The sequence below is a fragment of the Oncorhynchus clarkii genome, chromosome 15 (genome assembly GCF_045791955.1).
Source record: "Oncorhynchus clarkii lewisi isolate Uvic-CL-2024 chromosome 15, UVic_Ocla_1.0, whole genome shotgun sequence".
In the NCBI taxonomy this organism is placed as follows: domain Eukaryota; kingdom Metazoa; phylum Chordata; class Actinopteri; order Salmoniformes; family Salmonidae; genus Oncorhynchus; species Oncorhynchus clarkii.
Window position 1 is genome coordinate 6,299,031 of NC_092161.1, and position 23,835 is coordinate 6,322,865.

The window sequence follows — 23,835 nt, forward strand, 5'->3', positions numbered from 1 at the left end:
AAAGGCAACAGGGTAGGTTAGATATAGGTCTGTAGCAGTTTGGGTCAAGAGTGTCCTCTCCCTTTGAAGAGGTGGATGACCGCGGCAGCTTTCCAATCTTTGGAGATCTCAGGCGATACAAAAGAGAGGTTGAACAGGCTATTAATAGGGGTTGCAACAATTGTGGCGGATAGTTTTAGAAAGAGAGGGTCCAGATTGTCTAGCTCAGGAAATCTGACTGGGTATCCAGGGGCGTAATGCACACCAAAAGTCTGAGGGGGCACAAAGTACATGAGGATAGCTGGGGGTTGTCCGTAGGGGTGTTAGCCCCTCCCTGTTTGGAAAACGCCAACGCTAAGCCCTTCCTCTTTCAATCAAACATTTTCCCAGGGTCTGCAAAACCGCAGCATTCAAATGAGGCTGCAATGAAAACTAATGGGACTGTAGTGACTGTGTTGGCATAAAAACCCGGGATGTAAATTACGTTTCTATTCAAGCGTTGATTGACATGGTAATGAACCAATAGTATTGGAGAAAAGTTGAAAAAAAAAGACTTCTCTGACGCTGGACGTTACGTAATTTACCACACGCATTATGCAACTCATCTAATGCCATACAGTCTCTTTCCACCTGGGGTAGCGCCTCTCTCAGATTAAAAGCAAGAAATGATCAATGCTGAGTGTAATGGGGAGTGTAAAGTTAATTACTTGTGAGTTCATCAATAGTTAATTCAATCAATAGTTCATTTGTCACTGCAAGCCATCGTGAATCTCAAAAGCCGTTACAGCCGCTGTTTACTTCTGAAGATAACTTTGGCGTTGCCTGAAATAACTTGATTCAAATTCGACACAAACCTTCAAATAGGTATGTAATGACACATTATATAAACTCTTTATAGTGTTTTATTGACATTTTAGAGGTGATGAGTTGGACAAATCGGGTGAATAAAAGCTGTTTCCCCACACACTCCCCCTTTCACTCAGTAGGTTTTTAAAAAGACCGGCGGGGCTTTCTTCAGTCATGTAGAGACGGGCAGCATGAAGGTCTCGTCATAGCTTTTGCTGGAAAGGGGAGAAATTGTGCTTTACAATGGTATTCATATTACAGTTGACCTGGAAGTATTACATTTTGAACACTCAGTATATACTGGATAGACTACATGATCAAAATAACATCTCGTTCCATAATCATAGGCATTAATATGGAGTTGGTCTCCCCTTTGCTGCTACAACAGCCTCCACTCTTCTGGGAAGGCTTTCCACCAGATGTTGGAACATTGCTGCTATAACAGCCTCCACTCTTCTGGGTAGGCTTTCCACTGAATGTTTGAACATTGCTGCTATAACAGCCTCTTCACTCTTCTGGGTAGGCTTTTCCACTGAATGTTGGAACATTGCTGCTATAACAGCCTCTCCACTCTTCTGGGTAGGCTTTCCACTGAATGTTGGAACATTGCTGCTATAACAGCCTCTCCACTCTTCTGGGTAGGCTTTCCACTGAATGTTGGAACATTGCTGTGGGGGACTCGATTCTATTCAGACTCAAGAGCATTAGTGAGGTCGGGCGAAGATGTTGGGCGATTAGGACTGGCTCACAGTCAGCGTTCCAATTCATCCCAAAGGTGTTCGATAGAGTTATGGTCAAGGCTCTGTGCAGGCCAGTCAAGTTCTTCCACATCAATCTCAACAAACCATTTCTGTATGGACTTCTCTTTGTGCATGGGGGCATTGTCATGCTGAAATAGGAAAGGGCCTTCCCAAACTATTGCCACAAAGCTGGAAGCACAGAATCGTCTGGAATGTCATTGTATGCTGTAGCATTACAAGTTCCTTTCACTGGAACTAAGGGGCCTAGCCCAAACCATGAAAAAAGCCCCAGACCATTATTCCTCCTCCACCAAACTTCACAGTTGGCACTATACATCTCTTATCCACCAAACCCATATTTATCCGTCTGAATGCCAGATGGTGAAGCGTAATTGATCACTCCAGAGAATTTCCACTGCTCCGTAGTCCAATGGCGACGAGCATTACACCACTCCAGCCGTAGCTTGGCATTGTGAATGGTGATCTTAGGCTTGTGTGCGGCTGCTTGGCCATGGAAACCCATTTCATGAAGCTCCTGACGAACAGCTGTTGTGCTGACTGACGTTGCTTCCAGAGGCAATTTGGAACATGGTAGTGAGTGTTGCGATCAAGGACAGAGGATTTTTATGTGCAATGCGCTTCTGCACTCGACAGTGACATTTTGTGAACTTATGTGGCCTACCACTTCGTGGCTGAGCCGTTGTTGCTCCTAGACGTTTCCACTTCACAATAACAACACTTACAGTTGACTGGGGCAGCTCTAGCAGGGCAGAGATTTGACGATCTGATGAAAAGTGGCATCCTATGACGCTGCAACTTTGAAAGTCACTGAGCTCTTCCATTCTACTGCAATGTTTGTCAATGGAGATTGCATGGCTGTGTGCTCAATTTTTTTTATACACTGGTCACCAACGGGTGTGGCTGAAATATACAAAACCTCTAATTTGAAGGGGTATCCACATACTTTTGATATTGTATCAATGTATACCACTACAGCTGCCAAACACAGAGGAGATGCAGGTGCAGATGCAGATGCAGATGCAGATGCAGGTTTGAATGAATTTAGCTCTATGGTGTCTTCTTCGTGGATGTACATTTTAGCTCACCAGCATCTAAAACACTTGGTTTGGAATGTAATTATATGCTAACATGGCTAGTATCTAACGTTAGCCAGCTGGAACCAGCTACATAGCACAGGTTCTCCATATGACGTTGAGAAACAGTACATTGTGGGTAGTTCCGAAGATATCTGGATATAAGTTATTAAATAGGTTAAAAACCTAAAAAATATAACTTTGTCTAGTTTGAGGTAACCAGATCATAACTACAACTAAGTTACTAAGTCTTTGACTACAGGGTGTTGTTACTTTGGTGAGTAAAACTCATGCTCCCTACCCTTTAACTCTACAACCTTTAAAAATAAAAAAGTTCTCTCCGCTGTCAAGAAGGGGGACCGCTAGAATGTTTTGCTTGCAAAGTGGGGGACATTTTTGTTGTTGTTTAGGACCCCCAAAAGAGCTAGGGCCATCTATGACTACATGTGTGGGTATGGATGTAGGTATGCAGACCCGTGAGCCACTGCAGCCCCTCTTGATGAAGTCAGACTTTATTGTGGCCCCCCACACCCCCATCAACGTTGTCCATCTTTGCACTGACTAATGTGGTCATTTTGTGTCAGAATGGTCATCCGCGGAGCCACGCGAAAAACCAGAGACCACGTCACGGACTCACTGTTTACCCAACCTGTTTACTCATCATCATAACAGGACACTGGATGTGTTTATTCCAACAGCTAAATATTTGTGAAGGTTCTGTCGTTGTCAGATTTGGACCAAATGAGAATTCACATTCTTAAGGCCAGGCCTAGCCAGATATCCACAGATGGCATGACTAAGGGGAAATGAGTTGAGTTAGAAGACTCAGATGTTCCTCCACTTGTCATCCTAGTTTCCATTAAACTGAAAGGAAACAAAACACAGTTTATAGTTATTAACTTGAACAGGATACCCTAATATCTTAGAAATTCAACTTAGCGTATCTTCTGTAAACAGAACAGCTTTCCATGAAGTGTCTGGCCTCAACAGAACAGCTTTCCATGTGGTGTCTGGCCTCAACAGAACAGCTTTCATGAAGTATCTGGCCTCAACAAAACAGCTTCCCGTGTAGTGTCTGGCCTCAACAGAACAGCTTTCCCTGTAGTGTCTGGCCTCAACATAACAGCTTTTCATTAAGTTTCTGGCCACAACAGAACATCTTTCCATGAAGTGTCTGGCCTCAACAGAACAGCTTCCATGAAGTGTCTGGCCTCAACAGAACAGCTTTCATGATGTGTCTGGACTCAACAGAACAGCTTTCCCTGTAGTGTCTGACCTCAACAGCACAGCTTTTCATTAACTGTCTGGTCTCAACAGAACAGCTTTTCATGAAGTGTCTGGCCTCAACAGAACAGCTTCCGTGTATTGTCTGGCCTCAACAGAACAGCTTCCGTGTAGTGTCTGGCCTCAACATAACAGCTTTCATGAAGTGTCTGGCCTCAACAGAACAGCTTTCATGAAGTGTCTGGCCTCAACAGAACAGCTTTCCATGTAGTGTCTGGCCTCAACATAACAGCTTTCATGAAGTGTCTGGCCTCAACAGAACAGCTTTCCTGTAGTGTCTGGCCTCAACATAACAGCTTTCCGTGTAGTGTCTGGCCTCAACATAACAGCTTTTCCTGAAGTGTCTGTCCTCAACAGAACAGCTTTTCATGAAGTGTCTGGCCTCAACAGAACAGCTTTCCATGTAGTGTCTGACCTCAACATAACAGCTTTTCATGTAGTGGCTGGCCTCAAGAGAAGGACCAAGGACCGGCCAGGAAGACACTTAGGAACATTAGTGTTGAATATTTGCCTGGAATTTTACAAATGTTCCATCCTGAGTAACACTGTATTTCCAAACAAAACCAGACATTCCATTCAAAAGCATATAAATATGTCTGAATTTAATTAGAGCTTTAATCAGCATGAAGATTCCCACCTGATGCTACCTGAGCCTGATGAGACATTTATTAAATACATTTAATGAGCGCTACGTTAACAGCATTTAATGAGCCCTACCTTAACAACATTTAATGAGCCCTACGTTAACAGCATTTAATGAGCCCTACGTTAACAACATTTAATGAGCCCTACGTTAACAGCATTTAATGAGCCCTACGTTAACAACATTTAATGAGCCCTACCTTAACAACATTTAATGAGCCCTACGTTAACAACATTTAATGAGCCCTACGTTAACAACATTTAATGAGCCCTACCTTAACAACATTTAATGAGCCCTACGTTAACAGCATTTAATGAGCCCTACGTTAACAACATTTAATGAGCCCTACCTTAACAACATTTAATGAGCCTTACGTTAACAACATTTAATGAGCCCTACCTTAACAACATTTAATGAGCCCTACGTTAACAACATTTAATGAGCCCTACCTTAACAACATTTAATGAGCCCTATGTTAACAACATTTAATGAGCCCTACGTTAACCACATTTAATGAGCCCTACGTTAACAACATTTAATGAGCCCTACGTTAACAACATTTAATGAGCCCAAGCCCAAAAAGCCCAAATGATTTTACATTATAAAAGCCCATAGATGTACCTAGTTATATACTCTCATACTGTTTATGGCCTGGATATACTGCACAACGTTCAAACCGTGATAAAACAGATGAGAACATGTGAATCTGGTGCAGCACATGCTGCCTACAAAGCGAACTTGATTTGAAAAAGCCATATCTCAGACTGGCCAATAAAACTAAAAGATTAAGAGGGGCAAAACTCAGAACTCTGCCTAGAAGGCCAGCATCCCGGAGTTGCCTCACATCACTGTTGACGTTGAGACACAGTGTTTTGCGGGTACTATTTAATGAAGCTGCCAGTTGAGGGCTTGTGAGGCGGCTGTTTCTCAAACTAGACACTCTAATGTACTTGTCTTCTTGCTCAGTTGCTCAGGTCCTCCCACTCCTCTTTCTATTCTGGTTAGAGCCAGTTTGCGTTGTTCTGTGAAGGGAGTAGTAAACAGCGTTGTACGAGATCTTCAGTTTCTTGGCAATTTCTCACATGGAATAGCCGTAAATTCTCAGAACTAGAATAGACTGACGAGTTTCAGGAGAAAGTTATTTGTTTCTGGCCATTTTGAACCTGTAATCGAATCCACAAAGGCTGATGCTCCAGATACTCAACTAGTCTAAAGGCCAGTTTTATTGCTTATTTAATCAGGACAACAGTTTTCAGCTGTGCTAACATAATTGCAAAAGGTATGACGATGATGATCAATTAGCTAATGATCAAATAGCCTTTTGAAATGATAAACTTGGATTAGCTAACACAACGTGCCATTGGAACACTGGAGAGATGGTTGCTGATAATGGGCCTCTGTACGCCTATGTAGATATTCCATAAAATATTTTATGAAATAACATTTTCCAGCTACAATAGTCATTTACAACATTAACAATGTCTACACTGTATTTCTGATCAATTTGATGTTATAATAAAGGACAAAAATGTTGCTTTTCTTTCAAAAACAAGGACATTTCTAAGTGACCTCAAACTTTTGAACAGTGGTGTTTAATTAAACAAATCATATATACGCTCGAATATGTGTTTTGAATTAGTCATCCCCTTAGAAAGCACAGTCCATTTCCGTGCGTTAGACTTCGAAACAACATCCACAATGACCATGTTTTACACTCAGCTTCTGGTGTTGAACTTCTTTCTTCAAATTGACCAATCACAGTGAGGTGAGTTTTAAAATCCTGATTCTGTTTTGGTGATGTGTTTTTGATGTGATTTCCGATGCATTTGCGTTGATGTCAGAGTGACTAGAGGGACAATAGATTCCTGAGTACCAGGCCATTAGGACCTGAGGATCGTTAGCGAGTTGGGTACTACCAACGCAAGTCCAGAGTGCATAAGACTCATGACTCATGACTGCCGGTCACCACAACAAACCCTACTATTGAGATCCACTCTTTGTGTTTGAGTTTTAGTTTCAAACGCTGTGTACACACATCCACTGACTTCCAGATGCTGGGTATGAAATGTAACACTCCTGTGTTCGTGTGCTGTCCAGGAGAGGAGATGGGTCATTCCATAGAAGAACACATTAACGTCCTGGATAAGTCCTGCAGTAGTCCTCTGCACATGGCGGTCAGGGGTGGAAATGTGGACGTCATTAAGTTCTGCATCCAGAAAGGAGCTAAGATTGATCAGCAACAGGTAGGGATCATATGATTGGTTCCGAATCAGGTACATAAAGATTTGGGATCATATGGTTGTTTCAGATAAAGGTAACAGATGGGATCATATGATTGGTTCAGAAACAGAGATCCTACAAATCGCTATATCTTCTGTATGCAATTCCATAGATTCAGCCAGCATTATTTGAATAAGCATAGCGTAGCCTAATGTAATTGTCTAAGTACAGTAAATTATTATACAGGTTTCCAATGTACAGCGACCACACAGACAATCACATCAGTTTCACTTGTTTCTATCTTTGAATTTACAGTCTAGGAAATTAATTTATTCATTAATTTAGATGAGGGGCTCATTGGACTGCACCAGAAGATCACAAGGTTAATTAAAGATCTCCTCGAGATCTTCCAGGCAAATAATAACCATTTTAGGATTTATAATCTCTACTCCAACTCTGCCGGTGTAGCAGAGTCTGGGAAGGGTTCCACCATCTGTAAGATTACTTCCCAAATGGTACTTACTGTGATGACCTCCACTTACTGTACTGACCTGTACTTACTGCACTGATCCTCACTTACTGCACTGACCTCTACTTACTGCACTGACCTGCACTTACTGTACTGATCCTCACTTACTGCACTGACCTCCACTTACTGTACTGACCTGTACTTACTGTACTGATCCTCACTTACTGTACTGGCCTCCACTTACTGTACTGACCTGCACTTACTGTACTGCCCTGCACTTACTGTACTGATCCCCACTTACTGCACTGACCTGTACTTACTGCACCGATCCTCACTTACTGTACTGACCTCTGCTTACTGTACTGACCTGCACTTACTGTACTGACCTGCACTTACTGTACTGATCCTCACTTACTGCACTGACCTGTACTTACTGCACTGACCTGCACTTACTGTACTGATCCTCACTTACTGCACTGACCTCCACTTACTGCACTGATCCTCACTTTCTGTACTGACCTGCACTTACTGCACTGACCTGTACTTACTGCACAGATCTTCACTTACTGTACTGACCTGTACTTACTGCACTTACCTGTACTTACTGCACTGACCTGCACTTACTGCACTGACCTGTACTTACTGCACTGATTCTCACTTACTGCACTGACCTGTACTTACTGCACTGACCTGTACTTACTGCACTGATCCTCACTTACTGTACTGACCCTCACTTACTGCACTGATCCTCACTTACTGTACTGACCTCTACTTACTGCACTGATTCACACTTACTGTACTGACCTCTACTTACTGCACTGATCCTCACTTACTGTACTGATCACTACTTACTGCACTGACCTCCACTTACTGCACTGACCCTTACTTACTGCACTGACCTGCACTTACTGTACTGACCTCCACTTACTGTACTGACCTCCACTTACTGTACTGACCTCCACTTACTGTACTGACCTCTACTTACTGCACTGACCTCCACTTACTGCACTGACCTGCACTTACTGCACTGACCTCCACTTACTTTACTGACCTCCACTTACTGTACTGACCTCCACTTACTGTACTGACCTCTACTTACTGCACTGATCCTCACTTACTGCACTGACCTCCACTTACTGCACTGACCTGCACTTACTGTACTGATCCTCACTTACTGCACTGACCTCCACTTACTGTACTGACCTGTACTTACTGTACTGATCCTCACTTACTGTACTGGCCTCCACTTACTGTACTGACCTTCACTTACTGTACTGCCCTGCACTTACTGTACTGATCCTCACTTACTGCACTGACCTGTACTTACTGCACTGATCCTCACTTACTGTACTGACCTCTGCTTACTGTACTGACCTTCACTTACTGTACTGACCTGCACTTACTGTACTGATCCTCACTTACTGCACTGACCTGTACTTAAGGCACTGACCTGCACTTACTGTACTGATCCTCACTTACTGCACTGACCTCCACTTACTGCACTGATCCTCACTTTCTGTACTGACCTCCACTTACTGCACTGACCTGCACTTACTGCACTGACCTGTACTTACTGCACTTACCTGTACTTACTGCACTGACCTGCACTTACTGCACTGACCTGTACTTACTGCACTGATTCTCACTTACTGCACTGACCTGTACTTACTGCACTGACCTGTACTTACTGCACTGATCCTCACTTACTGTACTGACCTTCACTTACTGCACTGATCCTCACTTACTGTACTGACCTCTACTTACTGCACTGATTCTCACTTACTGTACTGACCTCTACTTACTGCACTGATCCTCACTTACTGTACTGATCACTACTTACTGCACTGACCTCCACTTACTGCACTGACCCTTACTTACTGCACTGACCTGCACTTACTGTACTGACCTCCACTTACTGTACTGACCTCCACTTACTGTACTGACCTCCACTTACTGTACTGACCTCTACTTACTGCACTGACCTCCACTTACTGCACTGACCTGCACTTACTGCACTGACCTCCACTTACTTTACTGACCTCCACTTACTGTACTGACCTCCACTTACTGTACTGACCTCTACTTACTGCACTGATCCTCACTTACTGCACTGACCTCCACTTACTGCACTGACCTGCACTTACTGTACTGATCCTCACTTACTGCACTGACCTCCACTTACTGTACTGACCTGTACTTACTGTACTGATCCTCACTTACTGTACTGGCCTCCACTTACTGTACTGACCTTCACTTACTGTACTGCCCTGCACTTACTGTACTGATCCTCACTTACTGCACTGACCTGTACTTACTGCACTGATCCTCACTTACTGTACTGACCTCTGCTTACTGTACTGACCTTCACTTACTGTACTGACCTGCACTTACTGTACTGATCCTCACTTACTGCACTGACCTGTACTTACTGCACTGACCTGCACTTACTGTACTGATCCTCACTTACTGCACTGACCTCCACTTACTGCACTGATCCTCACTTTCTGTACTGACCTCCACTTACTGCACTGACCTTCACTTACTGCACTGACCTGTACTTACTGCACTGATCTTCACTTACTGTACTGACCTGTACTTACTTGTACTTACTGCACTGACCTGCACTTACTGCACTGACCTGTACTTACTGCACTGATCCTCACTTACTGCACTGACCTGTACTTACTGCACTGACCTGTACGTACTGCACTGATCCTCACTTACTGTACTGACCTTCACTTACTGCTCTGATCCTCACTTACTGTACTGACCTCTACTTACTGTACTGACCTCTACTTACTGCACTGATCCTCACTTACTGTACTGACCTCTACTTACTGTACTGACCTCTACTTACTGCACTGATCCTCACTTACTGTACTGATAACTACTTACTGCACTGACCTCCACTTACTGCACTGACCCCCACTTACTGCACTGACCTGCACTTACTGTACTGACCTCCACTTACTGTACTGACCTCCACTTACTGTACTGACCTCCACTTACTGTACTGACCTCTACTTACTGCACTGACCTCCACTTACTGCACTGACCTGCACTTACTGCACTGACCTCCACTTACTGTACTGACCTCTACTTACTGCACTGACCTCCAATTACCACACTGACCTGCACTTACTGCACTGATCACTACTTACTGCATTGACCTGCACTTACTGTACTTATCACTACTTACTGCACTGACCTCTACTTACTGCACTGATCCCTACTTACTGCACTGACCTGCACTTACTGTACTGACCTGCACTTACTGTACTGACCTGCACTTACTGTACTGATCCCGCTTACTGCACTGACGACCTGTACTTACTGCACTGACCTTCACTTACTGCACTGACTTTCACTTACTGTTCCCGAATGGCATGTGGTGTGGAGCTGAGCGGAGAGGGGATATCTCTGCTCTGTTCCTGCCATTCATTCTTATGACCCTGTAACATTTTACCGCAGTGGTCTAAATCAGGGTCACACACACACCGTTTCTTAATAGTCTTAAACAAATCGAATCAAATTGTATTAGTCACATGTGCCGAATACAACAGGTATTACGGTGAAATTCTTGCGTGTGCGTGTGTGTGATCTCACTGTGTTTATATTGTACCGTGCTCCAGGTGGACCGGTCCACAGCTCTACATTTTGCCTGTTCCCAGGGAGCTACAGAGGCAGTTAAACTGATGCTGTCCTCCTACAGCAGACTGGACAGCATCATTAACCTGCCTGATGGAGCCTGCCAGACACCTTTACACAGGTGGGAGACTTTGTTCATTCATACATTTATTTGCATGTTTGTTCATTAGTTAATTCATGAATGAATGAATTACTTTGTTTGTTAATTTGTTCATTCATTCACTCGTTTGTTTATCCATGAATTCCTTTGAATGTTAAAGTCGTGAACCGATCCATCACAATAACAAATCGTCGTTCTGTTCTATGGTGTGACAGAGCCAAACACGTTCCAGGGGTCAGGGTAACTGTCACGTTCTGACCATCGTTCGTGTGTGTTTTCCTTGTTTTAGTGTTGGTCAGGACGTGAACTGGGTGGGCATTCTATGTTGGATGTCTTGTTTGTCTATTTCTATGTCTGGCCTGATATGGTTCTCAATCAGAGGCAGGTGTTAGTCATTGTCTCTGATTGGGAACCATATTTAGGTAGCCTGGGTTTCACTGTGTGTTTGTGGGTGATTGTCCTTAGTGTCATTGTTCTTTGTTAGGTTACACAAGTATAGGCTGTTTCGGTTTTCGTTAAGTTTATTGTTTTGGTAGTGTTTGTGTTTAGTTTGTTTCTTCATTAAACATGGATTGCAATAATCACGCTGCATTTTGGTCCGACTCTCCTTCTCATCAAGAAAACCGTTACAGTAACGGTTGCTCGGTGACAAAGCTTGTGTTTGAAAATGGAACATATCAGTCATATTGTAAGAACTGGGGAGGAATAGCTTGAAAAATATTTGTAGAGAAAGATAGATAAGAGACGTGACCTCACAACATATACCTTGTCTGCGTCCCAAACTACAGCCTAGTCCCTATATAGCCTTTGACCAGAGCCCGATGTTTCTAGTCCTTTGTCTCCATCACCAGTAACCACGGTAACTATCCAACAGCAGTGTGTGCTGTGTAAAGAGGAACATGGCTTGGCTACACCTGGCTAAAACCTACATCATAACTTAACTACCCTCATAAAAAAAAAAGGGAATGATACTGTAGGTATAAAAAGCTCTACTGAGTGGTTAAGAAAGCCTGGGATGACTGGTTTTTAATAATATTTGTGACCGTAAGGATATACCTCAGTCTCACATCCACCCTAACAGCTGTGGAAAAAGAAAAGAAACAGACCCTGACACAACTTAAAAGGAACAGGCTTTTTAATTTATTTTTTAAAAACTTTTATTTAGACTGCATTCTCCACCTGCACGTCTTATGAACGCTTAGTAATAACAAGTCGATGGAAAAATGTGAACCTCATTATTTTCATGACGTTCAGCCTGACTTCACTTCAGATCCAAATGAAGAAAATAAATCTAAAACGGACAAATAATGCTGTAGTGTAGTTCATACAATAAGAACTATGACATGACAATACCCCATAATGACATCACAATACCCCATAATGACATCACAATACCATAATGACATCACAATACCCCATAATGACATCACAATACCCCATAATGACATGACAATACCCCATAATGACATCACAATACCCATAATGACATAACAATACCCATAATGACATCACAATACCCCATAATGACATCACAATACCCATAATGACTTCACAATACCCCGAAATGACAAAGCAAAAAGTACTTTTTAGAACATTTTGCAAATGTATAAAAAACAAAACAGAAAAACCTTATTTACATCAGTATTCAGACTCTTTGCTAAGTTCATCTTGTTTCCATTAATCTTCCTTGAGAAATTTCTACAACCTGATTGGAGTCCACCTGTGGTAAATTAAATTGATTGGACATGATTTTGGAAAGGCACATACCTGACTATATAAGGTCCCACAGTTGACCCACAGTTGACAGTTCATGTCAGAGCAAAAACCAAAACCATGAGGTCGAAGGAATTGTACGTAGAGCTCCGAGAAAGGATCTCTCTCTCTCTCTCCTTCTCCCTCTCCCTCTCTCTCTCTCTCCCTCTCTCTCTCTCCCTCTCCCTCTTTCTCTCTCTCTCTCTCCCTCTCTCTCTCTCTCTCTCCCTCTCTCTCTCTGTCTCTCTCTCTCTCTGTGTCTCTCTCTCTCTCCCTCTCTCCTTCTCCCTCTCTCTCTGTCTCTCTCTCTCTCCTTCTCCCTCTCCCTCTCTCTCTCTCTCTCCCTCTCTCTCTCTCCCTCTCCCTCTTTCTCTCTCTCTCTCTCCCTCTCTCTCTCTCTCTCTCCCTCTCTCTCTCTGTCTCTCTCTCTCTCTGTGTCTCTCTCTCTCTCCCTCTCTCCTTCTCCCTCTCTCTCTGTCTCTCTCTCTCTCTTTCTCTCTGTCTCTCTCTCTCTCTCTCCCTCTCTCCTTCTCCCTCTCTCTCTGTCTCTCTCTCTCTCTCTCTCTCTCTCTCTCTCTCTCTCTCTCTCTCTCTCTCTCTCTCCCTCTCTTGATACCATTCCGCTTCAACCATTACCATGAGTCCTTCCTCCCCAATTAAGTTGCCACCAACCTCCTGTGCTGTCTATATAGGGCAAATGGCAGAGTAAGCCAGTGTTACCCAACTCTAGTCCTTGAGTACCCCAACAGTCAGTGGTGAAAAAAAAAAACAATTGTCATAATTGAGTAAAAGTAAAGATACCTTAATAGAAAATGACTCAAATAAAAGTAAAATTCACCCAGTAAAATTCTACTTGAGTAAAAACGTCTAAAATCATTTTTTAAATATACTTGAATATCAAAATTATATTTAATTGCTAAAATACCTTAGTAACAGTATAATTCATTTCAAATTCCTCACATTAGCCAAACCAAACGGCACAATATATTGATTTTTATTTACAGATAGCCAGGGGCTCCAACACTTAGATATAATTTACAAATGAAGCATTTGTGTTTAGTGGAGTCCCATAGATCAGAGGCAGTAGGGATGACCAGGGATGTTCTCTGTTTAGTGAGTCCCATAGATCAGAGGCAGTAGATGACCAAAGATCTTCTCTTGAATTGGACTATTTTCCTGTCCTGTTAAACATTCAAAATGTAACGAGTACTCTAGGTTTCCAGGGAAAATGTATGGAGTAAAAAGTACATTATTTTCATTAGGAATGTAGTGAAGTAAAAATAAATGTGGTCAAAAATATAAATAGCAAAGTGAAATACAGTCACAACTATGCTTAATAAAAACAAGCATATTGTGGAATATTTGTATTATGTACAGGCTCTTTTCACTCTGTCCTTTAGGTTCGTATTGTAACTACAATGTGGTTGATCCAGCCTCAGCTTTCTCCTATCACAGCCGATAAACTCTATAAGCATTTTAAAATGACCATTGGTCTGAGCGGGTTCCTTCCTCTTCAGTACTTGGAAGGACGCCTGAATCTTTGTAGTGACTGGGTGTATTGATACACCATCCAAAGCCTAATTAATATCTTCACCATAATCAAAGGGAGATTGAACGTGTGTGTGTTTTTTTACCCATCTAAAAATACTGTAGGTGTCTTTACTTGCGAGGTATTGGAAAACCTCCCTGGTCTTTGTGGTTGAATCTGTGTTTGAAAGCTCGGCTGCAGGAACTTACATATATTTTGTATGTGTGGGGTACAGAGATGCGGTAATCATTCATACATCGTGTTAAATACTATTATCACACACAAAGAGTGAGTCCATGCAACTTATTATGTGGTTTGTTAAGAACATGTTTACTCCTGAACTTATTTTTGGCCATAACAAAAGGGGTAGAATACTTATTGACTCAACACATTTCAACTATCTATGTGTTATAAATGTGATTTAAAAAAATCGTAATAAATAATTCCATTTTAAAATTATTATTTTTAAACATTACGGGGTATTGTGTGTGTGTGTAGGCCAGTGACAAAACAACAACAGGTCGGTAACACAACAAAACGTGGGAAAAGTAGAGGGGGTAGCGAATACTTTTTGAACCCACTTTGGTGTGATTCTCTTTATCCAGGTCAACCATATTCGATCACACGGAGTTGGCGGAGTACCTCATTTCAAAGGTAAATACAGTACACACACACATGCACACACACACACACACACACACACACACACACACACACACATCAGAGTTGGCGGTGTACCTAATTTCAAAGGGTTAACACTACAGTAATATAGTAAAGTCCATGGAGAATAAGAGCACCTTCTCCCATCTACCCACTGCACTGAGGCTAGAAAACACTGTCACCACCGATAAATCTACAATAATCGAGAATTTCAACATGCGTTTTTCTTCAGCTGGCTATGCTTTCCACCTGGCTACCCCTATCCGGGTCAACAGCTCTGCACCCCCCACCGCAACTTGCCCAAGCCTTCCCCATCTCCCTTTCATCCAAATCCAGTCAGCTGATTTTCTGAAAGAGCTGCAAAATCTGGACACCTACAAATCACCTGAGCTAGACAATCTGGACACTCTCTTTCTAAAACTATCCGCTACAATAGTTGCAACCCCTATTAATAGCCTGTTCAACCTCTCTTTTGTATATCCTGGGATCCCCAAAGATTGGAAAGCTGCCGTGGTCATCCTCCTCTTCAAAGGGGGAGACACTCCAGACGCAAACTGTTACAGACCTATATATATCCTACCCTGCCTTTCTATGGTCTTTGAAAGCCAAGTTAACAAACAGATTACCGACCATTTCAAAACCCATCGTACCTTCTCTGCTATGCAATCTGGTTTCCGAGCGGGACATGGGTGCACCTCAGCCACGCTCTAGGTCCTAAACGACATCATAACCGCCATCGATAAAAGACAATACTGTGTAGCCGTATTCATCAACCTGGCCAAGGCTTTCGAATATTGTCAGTCCCCTCATTCTCATCGGCAGACTCAACAGCCTTGGTTTCTGTTGCAGGACTCTGTGGCACACTCAACAGCCTTGGTTTCTGTTGCAGGACTCTGTCAATCTTATCGGCACACTCAACAGCCTTGGTTTCTCAAATGACTGCCTCGCCTGGTTCACCAACTACTTTGCAGAGAGAGTTCAGTGTGTCAAATCAGATGGCCTGTTGTCCGGACCTCTGGCAGTCTCTATGGGGGTACCACAGGGTTCAATTCTCGGGCTGACTCCTTTCTCTGTATATATCAATGATGTCGCTCTTGCTGCGGATGACTCTCTGATCTACCTCTACATAGAAGACACCATTCTGTATACCTCTGACTCTTCTTTGGACACTGTTTTAACTAACCTTCAGATGAGCTTCAATGCCATACATCTCTCCTTCTGTGGCCTCCAACTGCTCTTAAACACTAGTAAAACTAAATGCATTCTCTTTAACCGATCGCTGCCCGCACCTGCCCACCCGTCTAGCATCACAAATTAGATGCAGTCTATCACAGTGCCATCCGTTTTGTCACCAAGCCACATTTTCTCCCCACCACTGCGACCTGTATGCTCTCGTTGGCTGTCCCTCGCTTCAAATTCGTCACCAAACCCACTGGCTCCAGGTCATCTATAAGTCTTTGCTAGATAAAGCCCCGCCTTATCTCAGCTCACTGGTCACCATAGCAGCACACACCCGTAGTACGCGCTCCAGTAGGTATATTTCAATGGTCACCCCCAAAACCAACTCCTCCTTTGCCCGCCTTTCCTTCCAATTCTCTGCTGCCAATGACTGAAACGAATTACAAAAATCACTGAAGCTAGAGACTCATATCGCCCAAACTAACTTTAAGCATCAGCTGGCAGAGCAGCTTACAGATCATTACTGCTGTACATAGCCCATCTGTAAATAGCCCACCCAACTACCTCATCCCCATATTGTTATATATTTGTTTTGTTCCTTTGCACCCCAGTATCTCTACTTGCACATTTATCTTCTGCATATCTCTCACTCCAGTGTTTAATTGCTAAATAGTAATTATTTCACCACTATGGCTTATTTATTGCCTTAACTCCCCAATCTTACCTCATTTGGTTGCACTGTATATAGACTTCTCTATTGTGTTAATGACTGTACGTTTGTTCATTCCATGTTTAACTCTATAATGTTGTTTGTGTTGCACTGCTTTGCTTTATCTTGGCCAGGTCGCAGTTGCAAATGAGAACTTGTTCTCAACTAGCCTACCTGGTTAAATAAAGGTGTTCTCAACTGGCCTACCTGGTTAAATAAAGGTGTTCTCAACTAGCCTACCTGGTTAAATAAAGGTGTTCTCAACTAGCCTACCTGGTTAAATAAAGGTGTTCTCAACTAGCCTACCTGGTTAAATAAAGGTGTTCTCAACTAGCCTACCTGGTTAAATAAAGGTGTTCTCAACTAGCCTACCTGGTTAAATAAAGGTGTTCTCAACTAGCCTACCTGGTTAAATAAAGGTGTTCTCAACTAGCCTACCTGGTTAAATAAAGGTGTTCTCAACTAGCCTACCTGGTTAAATAAAGGTGTTCTCAACTAGCCTACCTGGTTAAATAAAGGTGTTCTCAACTAGCCTACCTGGTTAAATAAAGGTGTTCTCAACTAGCCTACCTGGTTAAATAAAGGTGTTCTCAACTAGCCTACCTGGTTAAATAAAGGTGTTCTCAACTAGCCTACCTGGTTAAATAAAGGTGTTCTCAACTAGCCTACCTGGTTAAATAAAGGTGAAATAAATAAATTAAATAAAAAATAGCCCAGAAACCGTCTCGCATAATGTGCTTCTGAATCTTAATAGACAGTGTGACCAAATGGCACCCGATTCCCTAAAAAACAATAGTGCACCATATAAGGAATAGAACTTAACTCGTATTGCATGTTGTGTTGACAGGGTGCAGACATTGACTACATAGACTGTAAGGGTCTTTCTCCCCTGCTGCTGGCTACTAACTGTGGAGCCTGGAGATCTGTGGCTCTTCTGCTGTCCAAAGGTCAGCTTTTACACTAAATCAATAACGGAATTCAAATGCAACACATTTGTGGAATGAACTCAGGTTGTGGAGTGTGTGTGTGTGTGTGTGTCTGCATGTCTGTCTGTCTGTCTGTCTGTCTGTCTGTCTGTCTGTCTGTGTGTGTCTGCGTGTCTGTCTGTGTGTGTGTGTGTGTGTGTGTCTGTGTGTCTGTCTGTCTGTGTGTGTCTGCGTGTCTGTCTGTGTGTGTGTGTGTGTCTGCGTGTCTTTCTGTCTGTGTGTGTCTGCGTGTCTGTCTGTGTGTGTGAGTGTGTGTGTGTTTTTCTGTCTGTGTTTGTGTCTTGTGTCTTTTTGCACGTGTGTGTGTGTGTGTGTGTCTACGTGTCTGTGTGTGTGTGTGTGTGTCTGTGTGTGTGTGTGTCTGCGTGTCTGTGTGAGTGTGTGTGTCTACGTGTCTGTCTGTGTGTGTGTGTGTGTGTGTGTGTGTGTCTGTCTGTGTGTGTGTGTGTCTGCGTGTTTGTGTGAGTGTGTGTGTCTACGTGTCTGTCTGTGTGTGTGTCTGTGTGTGTGTGTGTCTGCGTGTCTGTGTGAGTGTGTGTCTACGTGTCTGTCTCTGTGTGTGTGTGTGTGTGTGTGTGTGTGTCTGTCTGTGTGTGTGTGTGTCTGCGTGTTTGTGTGAGTGTGTGTCTACGTGCCCGTCTGTGTGTGTGTGTGTGTGTGTGTGTCTGTCTGTGTGTGTGTGTGTGTGTATATATGTGTCTTCAGGTGCCAACGTCAACATAAAGGACAAGTCAGGATGTAACTTCCTTCACCGGGCCATCCTGCAGCCCAAAGGCCTAAAGAACCTCACAGGAGACATCTTACAGGTAACACAACATGACCTAGCATTCGATGTAACAGGTAGCCTAACTAATGGTATCCAATGGTAGCAGTGCTTGGAAAGGTACATTGCCTTCAGAAAGTGATCATACCCCTTGACTTATTCCACATTTTGTTACAGCCTTTATTCCACAATGTGTTGTGTTACAGCCTTTATTCCACATTGTGTTGTGTTACAGCCTTTATTCAACATTGTGTTGTGTTACAGCCTTTATTCCACATTGTGTTGTGTTATAGCCTTTACTCCACATTGTGTTGTGTTACAGCCTTTATTCCACATTGTGTTGTGTTACAGCCTTTATTCCACATTGTGTTGTGTTACATCCTTTATTCCACATTGTGTTGTGTTACAGTCTTTTTTCCACATTGTGTTGTGTTACAGCCTTTATTCCACATTGATTGCGTTTAGTTTTTTTCTCACCCATCCACACACAATTCCTCCGAATGACAAAGTGAAAATATGTTTTATTTCTTTATTTTATGTTAGAAAATCTATTGATAATGAGATACAGAAATATCTCACTTACATATTCACACCCCTGAGTCAATGCTGTGTGGAAGCATCTTTGGCTTAGATTACTGCTGTGAGTGTTTATGGGTAAGTCTCCTAGAGCTTTCCACACTTGGATTGTACAACATTTGCCCGTAATTATTTTCAAAATGCTTCATGGTTGTTGATCATTGCTAGACAACCATTTGCAGGAGTTCTCGGTTTTTCTCAAAAAATGTTGTTTCTTTTTTCCCTGAAAAACGATTACAAGCATTCCCCATAACGTGATGCAGCCACCACTATGCTTGAAAAGATGGAGAGTGGTACTCAGTGATGGCTTGTACTAGATTTTCCAAAAACATAACACTTTGTTTACTGGACAAAAAGTGTATTGTTTTAGTGCGGTGCAGTAGCGGTGCATTGGTAAAAACACAGAGGACGCGAAGCCAGGGGAAAAAAGCCATATTACAACCTATGTGTTGTGATAATTGCTTTGCTTGCTCTATCACCTGTTAGTTCTTATGCCTTGACATCATAACATATACAGTTTATTCGGAAAGTATTCAGACCCTTGACTTTTTCCACATTTTGTTACATTACAGCCTTATTCTAAAATGGATTTTAAAAAGTCTTTATCAATCTACACACAATACCCCATAATGACATCACAATACCTCATAATGACAGCACAATACCCCATAATGACATCACAATACATCTTAATGACATCACAATACCTCATAATGACATCACAATACCTCATAATGACATCACAATACCCCATAATGTCAAAGCAACAAAAGGTTTTTAGAAATGTTAACAAAAAAAATAAAACACACAAATACCTTATTTGCATAAGAATTCAGACCCTTTGCTATGTGACTCGAAATTGAGCTCAGGTGCATCCTGTTTTCATAGATCATCCTTGAAATATTTCTACAACTTGGAGTCCACCTGTGGTAAATTCAATTGATTGGACATGATTTGGAAAGGCACACACCTGTCTATATAAGGTCCCACAGTTGACAGTGCAGGTCAGAGCAAAAACTAAGCCATGAGGTCGAAGGAATTGTCCGTAGAGCTCCGAGACAGGATTGTGTCTAAGCACAGACCTGGGGAAGGGTACCAACAGCACTGAAGCACTGCAGCACTGAAGGTCCCCAAAAGCACAGCAGCCTCCATCATTCTTAAATTGAAGAAGTTTGGAACCACCAAGACTCTTCCTAGAGCTGGCCACCTACGGTGAAGCATCGTGACGGCAGCATCATGTGGTGGGATGTTTTTCAGTGGCAGGGACTGGAAGACAAGTCAAGATCGAGGGAAAGATGAACGGAGCAAAGTACAGAGAGACCCTTGATGAAAACCTGCTCCAGAGTGCTGAGAACCTCAGACTGGGTTGAAGGTTCGCCTTCCAACAGGACAATGACCCTAATCACACAACGAAGACATAAGCAGGAGCGGCTTCGGAACTCTAAATGTCTCTGAATGTCCTCGAGTGGCCCAGCCAGAGCCCAGACTTGAACCAGATCGAACATCTCTGGAGAGAACAGAACTGGCCCAGCCAGAGCCCGGACTTGAACCAGATCGAACACCTCTGGAGAGAACAGAACTGGCCCAGCCAGAGCCCGTACTTGAACCAGATCGAACATCTCTGGAGAGAACAGAACTGGCCCAGCCAGAGCCCGGACTTGAACCCGATCAAACACCTCTGGAGAGAACAGAACTGGCCCAGCCAGAGCCCGTACTTGAACCAGATCGAACATCTCTGGAGAGACCTCAAAATACAGGTGCAAGAAAAGTTTGTGAACCCTTTGGAATAACCTGAATTTCTGCATTGATCACTCATAAAATGTGGTCTGATCTTCATCTAAGTCACAGTAATAGACTAACACAATCTGACTCATCTAAGTCACAGTAATAGACTAACACAATCTGACTAAACCAAACCATCTTACAACTGTAGCTGTGCAGCAACGCTCCCCATCCGACCTGATAGAGCTTGAGATGATCTGTAGAGAAGAATGGAAAGCATAATGCCTTCTGCTGCCAATCTTTTTCTGCCAGCTGAATATACACTGCCTTTTGTTAAAGAAAATGAAATGTTCTCTCTATCGCCATCAACCATTTGTCCTGAGTCTGTTTCTAGTAACAAATGAAGTTGGATTACTCTCTGTGATAGTTTAATAAAAGCATTTAGAAGTTTGCCAAATGCCTCAGCCTTCAGCTGTTGCCTACTTTAGCTACAGTACTGGCCGAGACAGAATGAATCAGACTTAAAAGACTTTAGTTGACCTCTTGGGTGGGACAGTCTGTCTGTCTGTCTGTCTGTCTGTCTGTCTGTCTGTCTGCTCTGCTCTGCTCTGCTCTGCTCTGCTCTCAGGAAGTTAGGGTTGTAGTGTGTGTGTGTGCCGTGTGTGTACATATCTGTTTACTTACGTGTGTGTGTCCTGCCCCCTACAGCACAGCAGTATGATGGATCTGTTGAGTACTGAAGACAACGAGGGCTGTACTCCTCTCCACTACGCCTGCAGACTGGGTATCCACGAATCGGTCAAGAACATCTTGGTTCTACAGGTCTCTCTGGACCGCAAGTCCAAGGACAAGAAGTCAGCCCTGCACTTCGCTGCCCAGTGAGTGGTGTTAGGCCTAGTGGGGTTAGGTCTAGTGGTGTTAGGTCTAGTGGGGTTAGTTCTAGTGGGGTTAGGTCTAGTGGGGTTAGGTCTAGAGGGGTTAGGTCTAGTGGGGTTAGGTCTAGTGGTGTTAGGTCTAGTGGGGTTAGGTCTAGTGGTGTTAGGTCTAGTGGGGTTATGTACAAGAAGTCAGCCCTGCACTTCGCTGCCCAGTGAGTGGTGTTAGGCCAAGTGGTGGATGCATTGCTGAGACAATGCTGAAACATCAATCCATGGGGAAGTCAGTGACACATTTTCATTTTCACTCCAATTCTCAGACATTATTTACAAAATCTGCATTTGTGTTTAATGAGTCCGCCAGACCAGAGGCAGTAGAGATGACTTTGTGTTCTCTTGATAAGTGCATGAATTTGACAATGTTCCTGTCCTGCAAAACATTGAAAATGCAATGAGTACTATAGGTTGTCAGGGAAAATATAAGGAGTAAAAAGTTGAATATTTTCTTGAGGAATGTGGTGAAGTAAAGGTTGTGAAAAATGTGAATAGTTGTAAGGGTGCATGTTGGTGGCAGGGAAGTCAGGAGATCGAACTTTGTATAAAACAGAGCAGTTTAATAAGTGCTCAAAACTCAGAAAAGCAAAATATACAAAATAATACAAGTGGGTACAAAACCTGTAGCACACCAGAACATAACTTGCACAATAGCTTACAAACAAACCATCACCGACAAGGACAATGAGGGGGAACAGAGGGTTAAATACACAACATGTAATGAATAGGATTGGGACCAGGTGTGATACAAGACAAGACAAAACCAAAGGAAAATGAAAAGAGGATCAGCGATGGCTAGAAGGTTGGCGACTTCGACCGCCGCCCGAACAAGGAGAGGGACCAACTTCGGCGGAAGTCGTGAAAATAGTCAAGTAAAGTAGATGCCCCCCAGAAAACTACTTAAGAAGTACTTTAAAGTATTTATACTTAAGTAGTACTTTAAAGTATATATACTTAAGAAGTACTTTAAAGTATTTATACTTAAGAAGTACTTTAAAGTATTTTTACTGAAGTACTTTACACCGCTGATGATGACTCAATCTTTGCAAGAAGGAGGGTGATTTCTGATTTCATCGGTCCTCATTTTGCGGCTCAGACACTTCGTTCAGGATAAACGGAGCCTTCCCCGGAGCAGAGGGGTATCCTACGAAGAAAGCTAGATCTACTCAGGGTTTTCTAAAGTGAACCAGCTTCAGTTAGCTTCACATTCCAGCTCAGGCTTCATCCGTAGGCTTACAGTACTATGACGGTGGATATTGCTCATCCGCCTGCTGATAAATTTAGCCAGGCTTGTAACTGCTCATACATGTCACACGTGGCAAGTCGAACACCAAACTCTTCATTGGGACAATGCTGAAACATCAATCTGTGGGCGGGTCAGTTATCTTGCAAGTTTGCCCTTAGAAATGATTTTATTACTTATCATTATGCTTAATGCCGAAGCACATTTTTTTCTCCACTCCTATCGATTTTATATTTTATATTTTATTTTATAATAATACTTTTATTTGTCATACAAAAGTTTTCCTGTGCGTGAAGTAATGTGATAGGTATTAACATAATATTAAAATAAAACATAATAACATTTGACTCAGAAAATACTGTATTTTCGATTTGTTTTAAGTAGCCTAGATAGTGTTTCAGAATTTGTGGGCAAAAGGGGCAGATTGGACATCTGGCAATACTGGCAAATGCCAGATGGGCTGGAAACATTTTTGTTGTTGGGTGGGCTGGTCAATATTGACACAAAAATATAGTTTTATATATATTTTAAAAAAAACAATGGAAAAAGGTGACGTGGCTGGCAGCCCATGCATTGGGCTCCTCAGATTTTCTTAGTAAAGATTTTTTAAAGCAATTTCTCTGCCATACTAATCTATACTAAGCCTTTGGTTGATCAGTGGCCAACAGCCCTACCAAGATTGTCCGGCCCGGTCATCAAAATACCTTGAATCATTCCCGCTTGGATGTGTTAGAGAAAAAAAAAACATATTTCTTGAATACCTCA

At 42.7% G+C, this 23,835-nt stretch overlaps 1 protein-coding gene across 1 annotated transcript in view; it reads left to right on the forward strand.

Annotated features, from left to right (window-relative positions):
- The window catches only part of LOC139366877 (transient receptor potential cation channel subfamily A member 1-like), an 89,327-nt gene that overhangs the window by 14,438 nt on the left and 51,054 nt on the right, over positions 1-23,835 (forward strand). The window contains exons 6-11 of the mRNA XM_071104580.1: positions 6,684-6,829; positions 10,908-11,044; positions 14,909-14,957; positions 17,699-17,798; positions 18,543-18,643; positions 21,607-21,776. Of these exons, the coding sequence (XP_070960681.1) occupies positions 6,684-6,829; positions 10,908-11,044; positions 14,909-14,957; positions 17,699-17,798; positions 18,543-18,643; positions 21,607-21,776 (703 nt within the window). The remainder of the gene's footprint in view (positions 1-6,683; positions 6,830-10,907; positions 11,045-14,908; positions 14,958-17,698; positions 17,799-18,542; positions 18,644-21,606; positions 21,777-23,835) is intronic.